Genomic DNA, 20,835 nt, shown 5'->3' on the forward strand with positions numbered 1-20,835 from the left:
TGATGATGATGATGCTGATGATGATGATGCTGATGATGATGATGCTGATGATGATGATGATGATGACGATGATGATAGTCTTCCACAGCGGGGTGAATTTTTGTCACCAGGCTTTTGGGGGCCTCAGAACTGCTTATTGCAGTATGTCGCACAGCTATCATAAACAACAAAGGGAAAAACAAATTGATACCTCCGTCATAATACATTCAAAGGAAAGCGGTAACCATGATGCACCATCTCTCAGAGAAAATCGCGACACAATAATTCTGCGTATCTGCATATGGATTCAACTGTAAGTATGTTGGGTGAGATGGCTCAAGTGTTTAGAGTGTGAATTTACTGACCGGAAGGTTCGTGGTTCGAACCCGACCTCTGCCTCTCGACTTCCTCTGTCTGGGCTTGGGAAACCTGGCAGTATCCCATCCTGCTTGCTTCCTTCAAGTAGCATGGCAGCTAGGCACCGGAAAGGTGTTACACCTGAGAGATTTTTAAATGTTGATTAAGGGCGTTTTGTTAGACAGTGTGTGATAAGTAGGTGAATTACAAAGTTTATCGAATTGCGAGAACAGTATATTCCAGCAATCATAATATACAACCCCACTACGTCCGAAAAGCCTGATTAGATTACTAAGGCCGAATAATGTTGTCGGCTGCATTAGAAGTTTTCGTACTTAAGGGGATGTGCTCACACAGGTAGGGGCAATGGAGAGGCATAAGTAATAGGATTCGGAATAAATTCGTGTTCCAAACTCGATTTCAACGTGAGTTTGGTCTCATAAATGGGTCAAACCAGTCATCTTCAGTTTTCCAACGTTCGTCGTTTTAGTGTGCAATACAACCGGATCCCAAAAGAGGTGGAGCTTGCATAGGACCTACGAACTATTGGGGCACTGGTAAGTCACAAGACTCGGTGTTGTATTGCCCTTATATATATATATATGTTGTGCCATTGGTATAACATACGACACTATTTGTTTGAGCAGTAATATATGAACAGTAACTGAGCACTAGCACTTTTTGATGTCTAGCTGCCATACCATCTGAAGGAAGCGGAAAGACTGAGCTGCTGTCAGGTTACCCAAGCCGGAATGTCGGAGTTGGGTTCGAAGTACGAACCTTCCGGTAAGTAAGTTCACGCCAAAACCACTGAGCTGTCTCGAAGTCAAATGATTATCGAATTGACTATTTCAGAATGGGATTTGCTAATCCATTTCTTATGAGAGGTCTTTGTTCGGTGGGACTACCCTTTAGAGTGTTAATGGGATTAGAGTTATCACCATTATCAGAAAATGCTTTATCCAAACATCATCCTGATTCAAATTCACAGAGCAATATACTTTATTTTTGTCTACCTCGGATACCAAAATTTGGAAGTATGTATCCTGTATGGCTTTGAAGTAGTCGGAAATGCTACTTCCACATCGCAAGATGTAAAGATGCTCATGTCTATCCGTTCCATGGATAACTTCACACACATTGGCGAGAGTGGTCGATTGTTGTTTCAGTGTAATTCGTTCCATGGGTTATATTAACAAGTCAATATTAGGAGAACGCAGTCAGACAAACCTATTATGAAAAAGTTGGATCAGTCACTGATCACGAGAACTGGTAGTTAATTTCCCTCTTTTGCGGTATTTTAATGAAGATCAACCGGGTCATAGAGTGTAAAAAAGGGAAAAAGTAAACGTCCAAGTTATTCATAGGATTTCATCACAAGAGAAGCGTAGGTAGATTGAATTTTTGACTGGGCTAGCAATGAGAATATACTCCGGTTACTTTCAATGATCACCTAGGTTTCCAGGATGTGAATTTTGCGGAACGAATATCTCCCACGGCTTGTTTATGCAATCCACGCAGCAGAGGATTGAACAGGGTTCGGCGATTACAGGTGACCAGTCAGTAGACTAGTTTCCACACTACCTAGATTTTACTGATATGGCAGACTAGACCAATCTGCGTCTGAATTTCGGTTCAAGTCCGACTATTAGATTTCGTTTCGTGGACACAACGTATGACGTTTTCGTGTGCCCACCGCCACACGTTAATCGTAAGACAAGGTAGTTTAATGAGAGAACATGTGAATACAATCAACGTCCTTGAGTGGTAGTAGGAACAAGTTTTGCTCAAGTGTGGCTGCATCACCTTTGGTTTAAACGAGTCATGTTATCGATAAAGCGCATGCAATCGAAGTCATATTCCGAACACCTCTGAACAAATCATGGATATTTGCTCCAGAATTTATCGATTGTAGAGGAGACTAGAATCCTACTGTATGTGAATAAATCTTTATCTAAATGAAGCTTGTGTGAATCCCGAACTTGAGCTTTTCAACGACAAATCCTGGTCCGCTAACTTGTCTGACATTGATGTTACTCAACTGACTTCGTGATCTTTTGGCCCGATTACGACCACCTTTTGCAATAGTGTGTCTGACAATTTCACATACCCTTTCATTTAGTTTCTGACGTCACAGCAAATAGCAAACAGTATCGGGCAAAAAAGGAAAGCTTCGTTTTTTAGTTGAGTTCAAACCAGGGTTTTATGGCGGAAACAATCGCAGGTCATTCGCACTGCCCTCATGGGTCGATTTTGCGAGGAAGTACATACCCGAGAGCTGAACGACTGTGAATGGCCCCACTCCATATCTGGCACCCCTCAGAACGAACTACTTTTAACTAATTGATGTAAAGATATTTATTTCGCTCCCAGCGACAAGATTCAAGAATCTCCTTCTTACAATTCACGATTAGATACATTTTTCTCCTATCTAGTTTCGAACTGTTTCAGGTAGGTTGTGCGCTAATTCGAATTAGTTTTTGCTCAGTTATCCAATGCGATACTCTGCTTTGCACAAGGGTTGAAGTTCATAGTCATTTCAGCATGGTAGAATATGAACCTGGAAAAGACCTAAGTCAGATATCTCCTCGGGATCAAACTGTCTTCTGTTGACTGCCTGATTCTCACGCTTGTTATTCAAATGACCAACTAATAGGTCTGATAGTTTGGTGATGAAGTTCTGCATTATCCAGGAGAAAAGCTAAGTTGGTTGGAACATATTTGCAAGTTGAGGAGAGCCAGAACACTCACCTGTTTTTTTAGTTGCTTTGAAGCTGCTGTCTGTGATAAGGTCTGGTAAATCCGGTCAACACCCATTCCGAAAAGCAGTGACCCAGTTAGAGGGATATCGCTTAGCTTCCGCTGAAACCAGCTAAGCTGGGGACCAGCTTCCACTATCAGGATTCGGGGCTTGAAGGACGGGCACAGATTCAGACATTGGGCCTGTTGTTTTCCGGGGCGCGTGGTGTACGGTATTTTCTGTGGGCAATGGTGCAAACTTTCCGGCAATCGATAACATGGTTTCCTATTGGACACTTTCAGTTTAAATCCGTCTATCAGTTTTCGCGCCACGACTGAACCGGCACTCCCCGCTCCAACTGAAAACAAGAGAACATTCTTGAGCTGAACGTGCTTAAAATTATTCGTAATAGAGAACGACTCTGTTTTGCGATTGACTGGGAGGATTTTGCATTTTTCTAGAGCAAATCAACTTTCTAACGAGAGGCTACCCATTTTTTCATCCAGAGGAAGGAGCAGTGTTTGGCGGTTGCTTCATCCACACACGAAAGTAAACCTAACACTAAAAGTGCCCAATAAGTTAATCGAAATCAGATGGAAAACTACGTAGGTATACCCTCCAAGACAGCTACGACATACATGTCCCTGTAAGTTAGATTCAGGCTATTGCAGAGGGTTATATTGAACCTGATCATAATAGGGCTTCTCATCCATCAATACCAATCTCAAATATGTTGTTTTTTAGATTGAATAGGGTTGTTTGTGTCAGTTTTGGTTACATTCAGTGGATTTAGTTTCCGTTTTTTCAGGAAGTCCAGTTTTACGGTGGCGAGCTGCCCTATCCAACAGAGTTGGTGCTAAAGTCAGTCAGCAGGCTGGAATAAAAGCCTCGTTGAGAAGAATGATTTTACAGATTGGCGGTTCAGATGTTAAATGCGTATTTGATTCATTTGCTTGGATCAATTGCGACATTGGACGGTTACGCTCGAAATTTAATTCAGTTTTTGTTCGAGCACATAAATACAACGACAAACTAGACGGAGCTCGGGAGTGTCCCAACGTAACATTATCTCGAGAATAGGACAGAGTCTGCAAGTTACGGGGTCCACGATAAACCAAACCAAAATTGATAGAATTTAGCAATTTAGTCCAAATTGCGATAATTCTATCCCGTTATTTTGCTTGAAAGTCTTCGTATGTAGCTTTGATGTATTTAATTGTAAAATATTTGACTTCTTTGTCCTCCTATCAGAGAAGCAGCAACGTCAGAGTTAGAAGTAGGGGTATGTGTAGATTCAAAACTTAGTTACTCAGGCTCGCAATCGAGTTTGTAGGGAGCGTAAGGCTAAGCTTGTTCAACAGCTTTGCGCGACATGAGCTGAGCCGTTGAACAATTCGTTATTCGGCCTAGTTACAATTACGTGTCAGCAACCCGCTTCTAGGAATGCAACAAAAGAGTGTTACGCTGGTCCATTTCGGGATGAGTCTCTACGTACAATTATCTGCATGTAAACGCGTTGACTTGAGGTTAAATCGTGCTATCGAGCGTTTCAAGTGAATGTCAACTGAGGCTCTCCTGTATAATTAGCTTCAAAAGAATGTAATGCATAGTGACATTCAAAGTATCAAAGAACCTTTCGTGACCTTTTCTAAAGGTTGTTGAGGGTTTCACTCTACCTCTGGGCTTATCACTCCTCCACATGCAACTCGATTTAATATCAGCAACAGACCCATTTGAATGTCACCTGAGTCACTAAATTCCAGTTAGAAAATAAGGTCAGTGAATACTTGATCATTATCATTATTATCAGTGACAGCATGACATCATTGCTCAGCACCGATAGTTCTCTGCCGTACAAACACGATTTATTTGAAAACCCTATCGCGAAGAAAACAATGAAGGTGGATGGAAAAAGGAATTATTGCTACCTTACTACAAACATTCCGAGGTGCCTACATCTTCAGACACTCATTCAAGCAGTCTGGATAGAAACTTACAACAAGAATGTGATTGACATGATATTGATATGAATCGGCATACACAATACATCGTTTAAACAACGCGGCTACTGGTGCTGCATACCTTCTTCAATGGAAATCCCCGTTGCACAGCCGAAAACCACTTGCCCAATCGCGGAGTCTCCGACACCAACCCACATGAACTACGGTTCTCAGACAACGATTGCCGACCACGCGAAGAGGTCTCAATTCCGCTGATCCAACACTCCAAGTCTCACAGCAATGCAACAAAACAGCCGACACTGTAGCCTGATACACATATTCCTTGAGATTTAGGGTATATCATTCTGACGCCATGGGAGGCTCAAGTTAGAAAACGCGCCCCGAGCCTTGCAAATTCATGCATTGACCCCATCAGTCTCACTACGCTCAGAACTGATACCAATTCTTAGGTACGTTAAATGTTCCACAAATTCGAGGGCCTCCCCCTTGATTGTAAGTGACGTCCATCGAGTAAGCTACCTAATCGGGTTGATGAAGTGCTAATGAAACGCGAAAAAGTCGGTCAGGATTTTGCTCGCCACTTGGAAATTCATCAAGGAGTGGAAGACGAAGATCAGACCAAACGACAGTTACAACTGAAAAAACTGCATGAAAAGTCTGGGAAACGCATGCCCACCTGATGTCGCGATACTTATACGAGTTGACGGCCTGTCTAAGTTTGAGGGACAGTTGTCCGACTTAGACTCGTTTTCGATACTCCTAATTCCCCAGATCACATAATGATCCAGTGGTTGGTCCCGATACGAAGGCGACAGTTTACACTTGTATGAAACAGTTCACAAGTAGCCGCTTCCCTAAATAACTATAAGTAGTAGCATCCTTGTACTCAGCTTGCTTCTGAAGTGAATTATAATTGCACACCTCATTGTTCGGACATTTAATTGATCAGATCGTCAACGTACGCTGTTCAAACATAAGTCCAAAGAAAGCTCTTGGGCATAGAACAATGCATAAACTCTCAAACGTTTGTACCAGTGAAACAGAAAAGAATTCTTCCTAACACTTAAAACAAGACAGATATTCTTCATAAAGGAAGCTACTCACAAGGTTGCTGAAAACTGTTCGACAGCCCACGATTGATTTCGCCCTTCTTGGGGATCATTAGGTGGAGCCAGTCCCCAAGTTTCCGTCAACCTTATGTTCTACTTGAACCCAAATTGAACTATTTTTCGAGAAATACACTTATTTGCAAATCAGTTTGGTTTTCACGGGAGACTCAAATGAATCTCTCGTTTATGATGTTCTTCAACTGAATGTGCTGCACACAGGCCGCTTCATTTTTCAATCGGTACGACATTGAAGATATCGCGGTATATTTTCATAAAGGAAACTACTCACGAGGTTGTTCACAAGGCGGCCTGTGTGCAGCACAATCAGATGAAGGGCATCATGAACGAGAGATCCAGTTCAGTCTCCCGTGAAAACCAGGTTGATCTGCAAATGAATGTATTTGTCGTAATACCCTGGTTCTTTATCAATAAAATTATCATATACGCCATACAGATCCAAAACGAATAGAAGATTTGATCTGAGTGGGGACAGGATATATGGTCGAGAGACGGTCGACAGCATGCGATTTGTACTGGTTATTTTACACATTTAGTAGTTTTTAAAAGGGCATATATAATGGGTGCTATGGACGACTTAGATATTTTTCTCTACTTTCTTCACAAGATCCGTTGTCCTAAGTTCGTGTTTTTTTAATTCGGGGGTAACAATTTGTGGGTTAAAAATGGCATAGAGCAATCTGTCTGATCCGCTTAGTTAATTTCCCTTTTCAGCTCAAAGTAAAGCCATGCACTTGACCAGCGCATTTATGGCTTTTCTTTCACATACCAATGAGTTTCTTGTGTTGTTATTACTCGCTCCTGAAGGCAAGCAATTTTTATAAGCGTTCTGAACGTTAAAACCGGTACAAGTGAGTTTAGTTCATTCTAGACCACCGGAACGCTGTTCTCGTCTTTAGCACTCGTGGTCTCATGGTAATCAATTTCAGACATTTACTAGGAAGTGTCACTTCAACACCTGACACGTTCTTAAAAGGTCTGTTGATATTTTCGTCTGATCGACGGAATTCGGCGTTTGAACGACGTACGTCAGAAGTCACATGATCCACGAATTTTTGGAATGTCCAGATTTCACCTTGTTGTTGTTTTTGCTGGTGATGGTGATAAAGGCTAGAATTTCATGTAAAGACTGTGCGGATTCTTGGAAAGTCAGCACACAGCGGCCTGATAGTCACACCTGTATGGTATGCCAAGGTCTCATCCGAATTTTCTGCGCACGACATTTCCGAAAACAAGCATTTGAATAGAAGCCTGGAAAATTCTGTGTCCCGGATATGAAACGGACAGATTAGAGCATGATTGGGCAATTGATGTTCACGCACCGCTCATCGCTTATCTGGTGATTTCTAGCAAGTTCCCAATATTAAGGCATGAGTTCCGTAATCAAAACGAGTCATTAATTACAATCCAATCAGAATAAACCAAAAGGATGATGCACACACGTTAGCCATGTAACAGTACGATATGCCTTCCATGAAACTCAACTCAACACACCTTATTCTGTCAAGTACTGTATGTAATAAAGCAGCCAAAACTTTTGCTGGCCTCAAATGCCCAAGCTCTCAAGCTGCCCTATCAAGTTTAACTTCCAGCTGCACCCCGCAAAGTACCCTTCTCAATACTTCGTCTCTAGATTATCCAAGTTTTTGCCTTATGTTATATACAGTATAAGTAATTTGACTTCAGTAGTGCCTTTAAATTGCTATCAAAAGGCAAAATTCCTGACCACAACACATCCGATTTCAACTGGCCATATCCATCTGGTGATATCGAGATAAGAATGACAAACCGTGCTAACTTACACAGTTCAAAATCTGAATGAATAAGGTACCTACAGAGGGTAAAAATATCGAACAATAGGTCATTGCTAATAATGTTCCAAGCGGCACAGAATGTCTGCGGTGCTTGACCAACAGGTTGCCACAGAATTCAGTGTAAATCTACTTTTTAACATGATATCGATTCTCCGGATATTGGAGACTTTTTAGTCGCATCAGTCAACAAAATTTGTGGATGATAAACGTACATGCTATGGTCAGTGGCGGCCACAAACAATCAATTAGAGATGAATTCATTAAGTGAATGAATAATTACATACCGAACACAAACGGATTTCACACGATAACGTAAGCTTTCAGGCGGCAAATCTTGATCAGGCTTGTACCATCAAGAGTGAACTGGTTACTCGATACCTCTGTAACGCCGTATTATACTGCTAAGGCATGTGAGTAGTCTGTGGTTTTGTCGAAACTCCACCCCGCGTCTGACGGAAAGCGAGGTTTGTTGAGGAACTTGTGAAAGCGCTTTGCTGTGTCCATTAACAACCGTGTAATAGTCAGTGAATATTCGTAAAAGTTCAAAATGGACGTTTGAGAATGTTCAGTTTTTAAAAACTGTGTTCATTTGAGAGGTTTACTTTCCTGTCCAAAAGTTTGTAACTGCTTGGTTGGCGTACAAACGACTTTGCGGCGAAGGGTTATCCTTCTTTCGCAACATCTGGAATGGCCCTGAACCTCGAGTTCCTTTATTAGTAGAACTATTCAGCAGTGCACCGCGTTTGGTGTGCCAGGATTTGAAATCCACAAATTCAACTTACGAAACAATGTCGTTGCTCCATCGGACCACACTGACCGTACCAGGAATACCAAGATTAGGCAGACATATGTGACTGTTTGTCCAAGGGCAAACGTACGAAGCTGTCCAATTTCCAGTAAAAAGTCGCTTCGTTAACAGGAGTTCGAAAACCGCATCCATTGATCTACCCGTGTGGAGTAAGCTAACCGGTATCAATGTGTCAGAACAGTAGGTAAACAGATCAAACCACAGTCAGTTGAACAGAACTCCTGGGAACTTCTGTCACTATCCATATCAAAACGCTGATTACCTTGCAAGGCAGTCTGCCAGTTCACCGACCTAGGAAGAGTGGGCAAACTCATCTGAAACTGAGTACTATGCAAAATTTCAGATGGATCACGGTTTGCATTTAGTAGTCCCACAGAACTTTTAGTAGTTGACCTGCTGTAGAATCGTATTATCGATATTATCAAATAATATTATTTGAGCGAAAAAACACTGTAACGGATTTTTGAACCCGTCACCGAGAGCCATGTTGAATTCATTTTTTTCTCTTATTTCGGCGCAAAACGTATACCAAAAGCATTTATACACTGATTTATTCAGTCTCTCATTAGTTCTCCCCCAGCGACCTTTAAGACCATTAATCTAAACCAATTTCTACACACATAAACTCGTGGCTGTCAAAACAACCAGCTTCTGGTGGGACAGATAAAATGGTACTTCTGAGGATCTGGTACTTTCCAGGATCTACCATTTTATCAGACCAAACATCACTCTAGAATGTTGCATGATTTTATTCAACATTGTGAGCACCATTGTCTGGATACGAAAAAAAGAAAGGACGCACGCCGGAATCCCATGGAACCATTCCATTATGCTGACGACAGACTGCTTACGAAGTAGGTATCGTATGTCAGTAAAAGTGACAAAAGTAAACCCTGTGTTGTTTGTCTGACTGTTCTGTGCAAACTGGACCCCATATTCTAACCAGACGTAGAGTCCCCACAGTGCTACGAGCTTCTATGTGATCGTGTGCAAACTGTGAGCAAACGGACCTCGTGAACCAGCAAAATAGAAACTGGAAATTGAACTTACCAATAATGTAATCATATCTGTTGTGCAAAACTTCACTAATCAGTCGATTCAGGTGGGATTCGTTCTGGCAGCAGAACCGGTATAAAAACCATGCCAATAAGCCCGTAAAACAAAATGCTATCAATACGCGTCTCTTGAAGCCAGGCATTGAAGGCTTCCTTGGACAGTTTCAGGATAATGAGCCGACGGAATACAATGTTCTGTGATTTATTCACGAAAAAAACAGCAGGTGATTGGTTACTAGTTCTCGAAAGATTATAGGCTACGAATGCCAATTTGCACCTGACTCCACTGATTTTACACTGGTTTATCTATCATGCTGAGTTTATCAATGCGACAAGCCGTGAACATGAGATTCTATAAGTTAATACAATGCTACTTTATTATTCGTACTTACGCATGAACTAATTTACACATAGTCATTTTTTCGGCTGCTGAAAGGTAGTCACGCGAGGTAATTTTTGGAACTGCTATAGCAAGTGTCGGTTCTCTTCAAGTAAAATGAGACTGGACAAACACTCTCATTTGCACACAAATTTGGTTTTGGCAGGAGACTCAAACAAATCCAGCCTCATTTTTCGTTTGAGATTGATTGCTTCAACTGAATATGACGCTCAAAGACCCCTTCATGTTTTATTCGGTATGATATTCGAGAAATCTCTGTGTTTTCCACACCATACCGGCTATTTCTCATCTCATTTCTCATCTATTTCTCATCTCAGTTGATGTTATTTTCAACAAAACTTAAGCGACTACAAAAAGCAGTCGGAGTTGAGCGAAATGAATGTTCTTATCTAGGTCATCTGAATATCTGATTAACAAAGCCATCAGGATGATGAATTTCAATTCGCCATTCAAGTGAGACTCGTACGGAAAGGCTACTAATAGAACGTTGACTCTGATCACGGTATATATGGTGACAGGTTTTCCGGCCAGTTTTCGGAACGGTCTAAATAGACATTCGGTGCTGTGTGTTGTGAACCATAACTGAAGATTAACAGGTCAGGTAAACTTTCACCGTCACTACGATCGCTTGAGCTAGTGCAGAAATCCGTAATCCGCTCCAATCACAAAGCTAAGTAACTTCGGTAGAAATTATCAAGTGGAAACCTCAACAAGGCGCTTTGAACAATCGTTTTTGCACATGCGGGGCCACTCAACATGTAGACACATCAGTGGACACACGGCTTTTTTCTAGAGATACTCATCCTGTTTGTCATTTGGCGAATCTATGATTCCCATTACTGCCACGAAAGAAACCATACCTTTCTGGCTGAATATCACCGAAATCAAAGTTAAATCCCTTTGCTGGGTTGCATCGGAACCTTTGCGTCTACATAATGTGGTTAAGAGCACAATGTTGAGTGGGTGCCCCTGCGAGCCACGGCCATTCTTGAGGTCCGCCGGAGTTCTGAGTGCTAATCACATGCGATAGAATTCATCCGATTACTCCGTTTAGTTGATTGACACGGCGCATATCGGTGACCCAGAGATATCTGGACCGTTACTTCCGTTGTCTGTGTAATCTTTCCAGGTTTGGATAATATCTACTATGCTCATTTGGGCCATGCAGATTTTGCGTTATCCGCATTGCGGCACACATTGTGCAATGCGGTTCGCGCAGTTCGGACTACGTCATTCGAAACAGAAGGTTGCTGAATCTTGCCTTGTTCAATTAATAATTTTATTCAGGGAGTGGAGCGAAAACTGCTCTTTCTCGGGACTGCCATATTTTGTACCGGGGATGTTTCCATTGTTATCTATTTCCAGCTGTTGCTAGCGAAGTTGACCATAAGGAAGTCAGTTACTTATTGTCACCAAATATACATAGACTCATTTCAGAAAGTAGTCTCTGATCGACCATCAGCTGAATTTGCCCTACAGTTGCGACAAGCGAGCTGTCAGTTTAACAACCCGCTGGTCTGAAATGCTTTTGCAGGCCCGGATAATCGCGTCCTAACTTGGTCTCATCAATGTAGGCTGTCCGAATATTAGAAAAAGTAAGTTTGGTCAACCTTCACCAGAGTGACCAAACTAAATAGGATTGAACTGACATGGTTATAAGGGAATTGGTGACACGCGTACTTCAATTTAGGGCCAAAACAAGAAAAAGTGTGAGCGTGGTTTGTGCTGACAGATCAGTAGTTAACAGCAAACTAGAGTTTTCTGTTCTTCAAGAATGAAGTTTTTTCAGATAGATCAGAACCTTCACCTAATACAAACTGGTATCCGATGCCAGTTCACCTACGTCAGAAGAGTTCACGGATGGATTTCATGGATCAGAGAGACATCTAAACACAGGAAATAAAATTGTCTACTGTACAGACCTGTCGACACCACTGGATGAATCATATACTGAGCGATTCCTGTGTATTTGTGTACTTTTTTGATAGAACGGTGATGCATACCGTCCTGTCTTCATTGTGAGTGACACTTTTGGGAAACAGCACATCTATTTCGGAGAGGAAATACAAAGCACCAGGGAAACCCGTTGCGAAAAGTGCTTCTTATTCAAGAAGAGGGGATGTAACAAATCCGAGGTGCACACAGGCTACGGTAAACCGGGTCCTTTATTCGTCTTGTTTGTCGTTCTGACATATTTTGAAGTTCCGTAAAGACCGATATCTTGTCTCTGAGAGCCGGTTTTATACAAGTTTAGGGGCACACTACTGATCAGGCAAGTAGGCTGTGGGTCTGCCATTCAAGCTCCGCCCCCCTCATTCGATGGAAGGTAAAGTTTACTACGAAACTTATGGAGCCACTGTGCAGTGCTCATTTACTATTGTCTAAAATCCAATGAACGTCCAGTTCAAGACGACGCTTGGGAGTGTTCACCTTTTAAAAACCCTGTGCAGATGAAATGTTTACTTTCGTGTCTGATGGTTTGCAACCGCTTAGCTCGTGTTTGCTAACAAATAACTTCGCTGCGAAGAGTCTTCCTCCTTCCACCAAGAGCGTAAAGTTGCAGCCTAGAAGGTTTATTTCATGGACTGGTACGAGCGGCGAACTACTGTGTTTGTCAACATACCGCATCGATGGGATAAACTCAAGTAGAATTCCCCATTTGCGATGACTGTGACAGTCAGTCGAACAGGGCGTTCAGATATACCTTTGGTTACGAATCTCCCTGGGCAACTACAACGTGTGTGTATCAGGTCGGAGTTCAACGTATTCACAGAATTGGTTCAGCTCGCTTGGTTCGCTAAGGTGTAAATGGGAGGTGGGATGGCACAGTAGTTAGAGCGCGAATATACTGACCGGAAGGTCCGCCGTTCGAACTTGACCTCTACCTGTCCACTTTTCACAGCTAACTTTGGGCAAACTGGCAGTATCCCAGTTTGTAGTACCCCCCTCATTCTTCATTCGGGTGGCATGGCAGTTAGGCACCGAAAGAGTGTTACAGCTTTGTGAAAATATACTGCTACATCCCGAATAACGTACCGAATGCGGTTTATACGCAGCACATTCGGCTGAAGAACATCATGAACAGGAGGTTTGCTTGAGTCTCCCTTGAAAAACAAATTGACTTGCAAATGGGTGTATTTGTCGAAATCAGTCCAATTGGGGTTCAAGTGAAACATAAGATTGACGGAAACTTGGGGACTGGCTCCACCTAATGATCCCCAAGAAGGGCGAAATCAATCGTGGACTGTCGAACAGTTTTCAGCAACCTTGTGAGTGGCTTCCTTTATGAAGAATATCTGTCTTATTTTAAGTGTTAGGAAGAATTCTTTTCTGTTTCACTGGTACAAACGTTTGAGAGTTTATGCATTGTTCTATGCCCAAGAGCTTTCTTCGGACTTATGTTTGAACAGGGTACGCTGACGGTCGGATTACTTAAACGTCCAAACAATGAGGTGTGTCGTCACCATTAAGTTGAGAGGCAAACTGAGTGCAAGGATGCTGCTACTTATAGTTGTTTAGGGAAGCGGCTACTTGTGATCTGTTTCATACAATTATAAAACTGTCGCCTTCGTATCGGAACCAATCGCTGGACCATTAGGTGATATGGGGAATTAAACGTACCGAAAACGAGTCTAAGTGGGACAACTGTCTCACAAACTTAGACAGGTCGTCATGTGGTATAAGTATCGCGTCAGTAGGCTTATGAATGTGGATTACGGAAGGTAGGCATAAATTCTTCAAACTCTTCATGCAGTTTTTTAGCTGTAACTCTGTCGTCTGGCTCTGATGTTTATGTTTTACCCTTTGATAAATTGCCAAGTGGCTTGCAAAATCCTGTTAGCAATGTATCATGTACCCCTGTACATGACTCGAGCGCCGCCACACTGACGGGAGGAGGAAAGCTTCCGATTACTTTTATACTGACCCACCTGAGCTAAGCGGATACAATCTAGCGGATACCTAAGAGAAGACCTCATTTTCAAGCGTTTTGAATGATAAAATTTCACAGACACCCTCTTGAACCTTCCTGTGCGCTGTCTAATGACTAAGCAATGGTATTAAAACAGTTCACTGCGGTTTATTCGTTTCCATATCAGTCTTGCAACAGATTCAGGGGTAGTGCTTTGGAATCTGACCGGACACTACTCACATATTTCGTCAGTAGTATGACGCGGTCGCTGTTAACGACATCCGATGTGAGACCATATCGGTCATGTGATCGTAAATGGCTGAAAATTGTACTGTTATCGCTAGTATGCTATCCCTACGAAGCGAACAACATACACTGTGTCCCTGTGATGAAGCCGTTTTAAACTGAGTTGCGTTTTGTCTGGACGAATTTAATCTAAAACTCGTATCAGATGACCATCATGTGTGCATTTCCGGACAGATCACAGTAGACTGTTTACTTGACACCGTTGTCTCACAAGGAAAACAGAGAAAACCATAAGTTGGAGAACAATTGAAAAATTATGACGTCATGTCACGAAAATTGTAAGGTTGGGTATGTAATGTGTGGTTTCGAAATTTCGCGACAAATACGCCTGATTTCGCACAGTCTATGCAGATGAGAAGAGTGCTAGCCAAGGCAAGGCTATTCACTGAAGGCTTGCACCACCCAAATAGATAGACGATGTCAGATCCGCATCGTCACTCCCACTTTGATTTAACTAAAGCAGGACAAATGGAATTCACATACACTTGTGGAATAGCTAAATAATGATTCCTATGAATGTCAGTGTTCTAAGGCCAATCTGGTAGTTCCAAGGTCCATAATGCTGTACTTGATATAGTAATGGTTTAAGTCTGTATTTAAACAGTTATTCCCTTACTGTATCACTGTTTTTCGTCTTCGGTTTGTTCACTAAGCTCAGAAATTTTATTGCAAACGCTTCATCAACGGTCGAGTGCGTTGTTAGGGTGCTCAGTGGAGTGTAGTGACGGGTCAGTGGTTGTCCTTTCATTAGTGTTACGTGTTGCGTGCTACTGGTCGAGGCTGACATTCCATCACAATTGATCGGTCGGGCGGTTGGTTGCATTGGTTACTGTCTTATCCTGTGTCCTGATCGCTCTATGGTCACGTGGCCTTTGAGCTTGGCCTCCCCTGCCCTCGAACTCTGGTCGATGCTGGAGCGACCTAGGTCCTTGGCCCCTATGTGTTCTGGCTAGTAACAGCCCCTTTTTTCTTGATTTGTGAAGACGACTTTCGGTCCTCCTTGAGTATTCCGGTGGAGATATTGGTCCTTTGCACGTGGTGGGATGTAAATTGTATCCAGTTTAATTAGTCAGTTTATCGAATCCGCCTTGGAGTACCATGCCTCTAGAAATTTCCTTTCCGTGTCTTGTGTCTCCGTATGCCAAAGTGTTTTGCATTTTCTAGATTGAATTTGCGGCCTTATTGATCCTCATGTATGGATGTCAAAGATACGGGGCCATGTCTCCTGATAGCCGCGTTGTGTTCCTTTAATCGTGTGCATAATTTCCCGCCACTTTATCCAACGTAGAGTTTTTTTGCAGTTGTTGCAGTTGACTTCACTTCATTAAGCTGACAACAAAAATGAATAGCCTGCTTCATCGCATCTCTACGTTATTCGAGTTACTAAATTAAACGGCTCGATTTGAAATGACGTTTATTTATCATTCTAACGAGTGCTGGATGCAGGCCTGGAGTCATGTTGGCACCGCAAAAGGCATCTCACCAGAAGGTTCTGCATGGTGAAACCCAGGGACGTTGTCACACTTGTTTCTGTTGGTACCCTGAGTAGATCTGAAAACGTTCACGCTTCATATTGGATCATGTTCTCAATGTCACTGATTAACCACTCAGCCTTTCCTAATACGTAGAAGTTGGCCTCACAGTCACGCGCATACGCCGGTTGGTCAATTCAGCTGGCTTACCAGTTCGATAGAAACCGGAGCTACACGGACTGAGGGTTCACACATCAGGCAGAACGAAGTAACGGTGAAAATTTAGAGTTGAAACAGGTAGAGTCACTCACTTGACAGGATTAAACTTCTGTGCACAAAAACCAAGCCTTTAACAAACACAACGATTGAAGCTTTCCTTAGTTTGGTAGGCTTGTTAATCAGCCTGGTGTGGTAAACCGGAGCGCCGCTTTTGCGCGAACGCGGTAACCGGATTTTGGTAAACGGTTGGTGATCGACGAAGTGGAGATGATTCGGTGTACCGTTTTGCTTCACCCGTTTTCCAAGTCACCATTCAGTTTTCGTCACAAAAGTACACTCCAACTGCTAGCAAATTGTGCGGAATGACCGCAGAATTAACCTTCATACTTACAGGAGCATTCACAGTCAGTTTTGCTGGGAAGTCGGTGCCCTAGAGTGCTTAATTCATGTCTTCCTTAGATATCTCGTTATTCTGACACCCTTTTAGGGAACAGTATTTGAAACGCACACCCATTCTGCTACCCGTTTTGATTAATAGGTCGAGGATTTCGTTGTCACACGCAACCAAACTTTAAGGAAGTTGCTGCTCCCAGGGAGCTCAGCAAAAACTCGAAACACATTGACAGGTTTACTAAGCCTACAAATTTCTCATTGTTTTGTCAAGGGCTGTTTGGACTGTGAAACTGAAGAAAGTCTGCTCTGGCTGCTCACTCAATGGGGCGAGACACAGGCTGCTTAAGCCTAGACAGAAGCTGTTGAGCCAGAACTTTCCTATCAGTGATTTCGCCCATTAACATCTGATCCATCCCGAGCTGAGTGGTTTTTATAGAACGATGTAACCTACAGTATCACGACCAAAAAATGCTGTGGAATTCAAACCTGAGAAAAAACCTAAGGTTTTCATTCCCTTTCTATCCTTGCATTCTGACATGATTACTTTGGTGAGTCCACTCCAAAACGGAAGCAGCCAACCTGACTTTTCCTTTTTATTAGACCTCAGTGACATGCCAGTCGATCGTGTTACCACCAGAGCATACCGAACGGCCATCGACCACGACCATTGCGCTGACGAACGTGTTTACTGTCAAGTCGTACGACGGCTTTACCCGTCGTGAAATGTCTGGGTTGAAGCTTTAAGGGCATACATTGCTGATGGTTTCAAATAAGGAAACTTTTGATGCAGGTTGACCAAAATATTCGCGCGGGGACGTGCAGAAGACGGTACAAACCATAGTGGTGTGAAAGCAGATTTCAAGAGTCTCACAGAAAATTCAGACGAAAGAATGTATCAATTACTTCATTGGCTTCATCGAAAGAAATCAGCTCGGGTGGGTAGGACTCTCATGGGGAACGCGAAGACTGTTACTTGGCGAACCAGTGTACCACTTTCTTGATTTGCCCTCGTCAAACTTGCTTTCATATTGGACCGGCTATGAACTCCAACTATTACCAGACCCAATAACGAAAATTCGAGTCACAAAACATTGCAAAGCTGAGAGATTCCGCTGCTGAAAGATCACTCGAACTCGTTTTTGGTGGCGGGCGCCATTCAACATGGAGGAACCCCACCTATGAACCACGTGGCTGGTGGTTTTTCGCTTTCTCACTGGTGCTTCCTCAATAGTATTTAGGTTCATACTATTACGAAGGTTTAACCTCCAGCTACTGATACCAATGAGTATTTGAATCCGCAGAAACAGTGGTAAAAAGCTATTCAAGTAGTAATCCCTGGACATGGCTGTGTTTGACGGGTTTCGTATAGGTGCTATTTGCTCACAATTCTGTTTTGTCAGCAAACTATAGCCCCCTGGGGTTTAATCCTAAGTTGTGAAGCAAAGCCATGTTCTTGTCATGCAATTCGTAGAAATAAATCTCTCTCAGCGAACTTCAGACCACAAGTCCTACCTACCTAATGATAACTCAACCAAAGCTGGCGTGGTTGAGTTTCCACTGTTGGAGGGGAACCGGTTTAAGAATAAAGACCGGTGAAGCAGATTATGGTCCAGATACACCCAATTGAATCAATCGTTGCCCGTACTGTCAAATCGAATTTAAGTTATCCAGCAACAAATTGCTTGTCTACAGTCCTCGAAAGCTCACAAATTTGATATTGCCTCTGTTTACCCTGTTCCGTTGTAGTGGGTGTGTTCAATCCTAGGATGAAGTATCAACATCATATTACTTTCATTGAAAAATGAGCAACAGTGTGGAGAGTGACTTACTGAGCTGAAAAGCTTGTTTCGTCTGTTTCTGTGAGCACTCAGTGATCACTGACCAAAACAATTATTTGTGTCTGCATCCTACTCAATACGTCTATGGAAAACGTGTGGGCTGAGTTGAAGAGATGAAAATGGAAGGAAAATTTCGTGACCACTGTTCAGAAAGTGCTAGTATCAAACACCGCAACGAACTAAAACACTTTTGATTTTTTCTACCATTTTAGGAGTTTGACAAAGATGATACCTGGTTTCTTGTTGGCGTGCAACCTGACGGCAAACTTAGGTGTCCGTAGCTGGATGGATGAAGTTAACTGTACGGAATGCACTAGGTCTCGCGGTTCTCGGACCTAACTACACATGAAAGCGGGTGGGCTTGGTTTGCTAGTGTCTGCGAACCGTTTCCCTCGTTTTATGACCTCATGACCCGACCGACTTACGTCCTCTTAAGCACCGTCTTTCAGAACTATCCCATGCTATTTCACTGACCGTGTGACTCAGAAGCAGTGACGTGATTTTCTGTCGGACAGTTCTTGTTGCATAAACCCTTTCGACTCGAATTTTTCGGCCAACCTGCATACCATTTCAATTCTAGCTGAAGGGATTATAGCTTCCAGCACAAGGATTATCACTTTGATCGCATGAATAGTCATTTCGAGTGCAGGGACGCTCCCTTCAAGAGCGGAAAACACCATCGCACTGCTGTCACTCAGCTTTTTGATCACTCCTCGTCATGAAAGGAGGCAAGCAGAGGATGTTTACTTGTATAGACGCTCAAAACTCTTCAACTGTCCACGACCAGTTTCTTCCTTTTTGAGGCTCACCAGGTAGATAAGGTGTCCGAGTTTCCCCCAATCTCACGTTATGCTTGGACCCACTTCGAACGAACTTGGCGAAATACAGCACATCATAAACGATAAATTCAGGTGAGATTTATTTGTTTTATTTTTGCGAGCGTAATACACACAGTACACTTGCGGAAATAATGTATATTAATACAATCACACCGGTCAACCTAAATTACCTTACTGTTTCCAGCCAGCGGTGGAACATCGGTCACGAACTAGCAACGCTTAATTGAGTCTACCCAAGCACAAATAAACAGAGCAGAGCGCGCTCGCTTGGTCGAGCGAGGACACACATTGTGAAGTTAGAAAGAGATCAATTAACTGCTGGATCGGTAGTTTTCTGAGTTGTACTCACAACGATAACAAGTCGATATCCATAACTGTGGGAAGCATGTAAAAGTGCCGCACAACGCGGTGACACATGACTAATCTCGGTTGAATCGCCCGAATTTTGTGATCAGCGTGGTTAGCAACTCAATTAAATTCATACTGTTCCTTGTCATTGTTGGAGACGTCCCGCTAACTGTCACAGAATTGATGAAATAGCCGCATTTTCGGACCGAATTTCGGAGTGACGATCACAACAATGGAAAGTTTGGTGGTCTTCCTACCTGGCCATGAGACAGAAATATTTGGTCAAATGCAAGCGGACCATTGCTCTTGAGGAAGCTGATAGCTTAGATGCGTTCCTCATCTGGTGTCGCAATCCGTGCATCCGATGGCAAGGAATGTGGCGCTCTATGATCTTCAGCTGACTAACTGTATGTGCTGCATCTGGCTAAAGCAAGTCGCTCCACTTGATCAAAAGTGCTTGCATGTAACGTGTTTGCTTGGTTGTTCATAACAACCGTTTTCATTGATTAAACTGACCGATATAAGTGTCCGCGCACTCCCCGTGAGACACTTTTCATAGCTTCCTCAAATACGCAAGCGGTCGTTTCAACCGCCTGTGTCTCTGTTGAGGGGCACGCGGTGAACGTTGACACCCTGTTCAGGGAAAACCTGAGTGGCCAACTATTCTGCAACTTTCAAGAACTCGTGCACTAGGTCAAGCAGTTCGAGAAATTTTCCGGATCGTGCTACACCGTGGAAACTTCGGAAGAAAATTCCTTCGGTGAGCAAACGCTCATCAGGTACTAGTGCCACCGGTAATGATTTGCACGTCGTCATAACGACGGGAAACAACGCCGGAAGCTCGATCACACCTAATGCAACAAGTACTTTAACGTGTGCAGGCTGGGCATATCTTCCAAACTCTTTTAATATGATTCGCAATCACGCGGTCCCAGGTGCCGAAACATCCCTGTGGTTTAGCCGAGACAGTCGACTGATTTTCAAGGGAGTTGTGCTCTACCTATTCGCTTAAGGTCTTGGGCAGATATTTATTCCGCATAAACGTGTTTGTACACGAAGTTGTTTCCGAAACAATGAATACCTCAGTATAGGCAAGATGAACTCAAATCCGGTCCATCTACTTTCCACTTTCGCCCAAGTCCCAATCAGCACAACCTTCGAACTGTATTATCTAGTCCTCTAAATGTGCAGTATTTTTGTCAGCTCATGTGATGCGAATGCACGTGATGACGAAATCTCCGTACGGTTTCGGTGGAACTAGGGTAACAA

The 20,835-nt window shown here is 42.9% G+C and overlaps 3 protein-coding genes across 3 annotated transcripts in view; 1 reads left to right on the top strand and 2 right to left on the bottom strand.

The window, feature by feature from the left end:
- Positions 1–448, bottom strand: part of T265_14924 (hypothetical protein) — a gene marked incomplete at both ends in the record, with an annotated part of 19,407 nt that extends 18,959 nt beyond the window's left edge. Inside the window, 1 exon segment of the mRNA XM_009175801.1 lies at positions 341–448. Coding sequence (XP_009174065.1) covers positions 341–448 — 108 coding nt within the window.
- T265_09656 (hypothetical protein) overlaps positions 1–20,835 on the top strand; it is a gene marked incomplete at both ends in the record, with an annotated part of 46,243 nt that overhangs the window by 18,249 nt on the left and 7,159 nt on the right. The window lies entirely within an intron of this gene.
- Positions 5,166–13,417, bottom strand: T265_14925 (hypothetical protein; the record flags this gene model as incomplete). The annotated part of the gene is made up of 4 exons (XM_009175803.1): positions 5,166–5,358; positions 5,445–5,552; positions 13,095–13,254; positions 13,278–13,417. Coding segments are annotated over 4 exons (600 nt in total), but the record flags the coding sequence as incomplete, so codon positions are not given.

Source organism: Opisthorchis viverrini, assembly GCF_000715545.1.
Source record: "Opisthorchis viverrini unplaced genomic scaffold opera_v5_293, whole genome shotgun sequence".
In the NCBI taxonomy this organism is placed as follows: Eukaryota; Metazoa; Platyhelminthes; class Trematoda; order Opisthorchiida; family Opisthorchiidae; genus Opisthorchis; species Opisthorchis viverrini.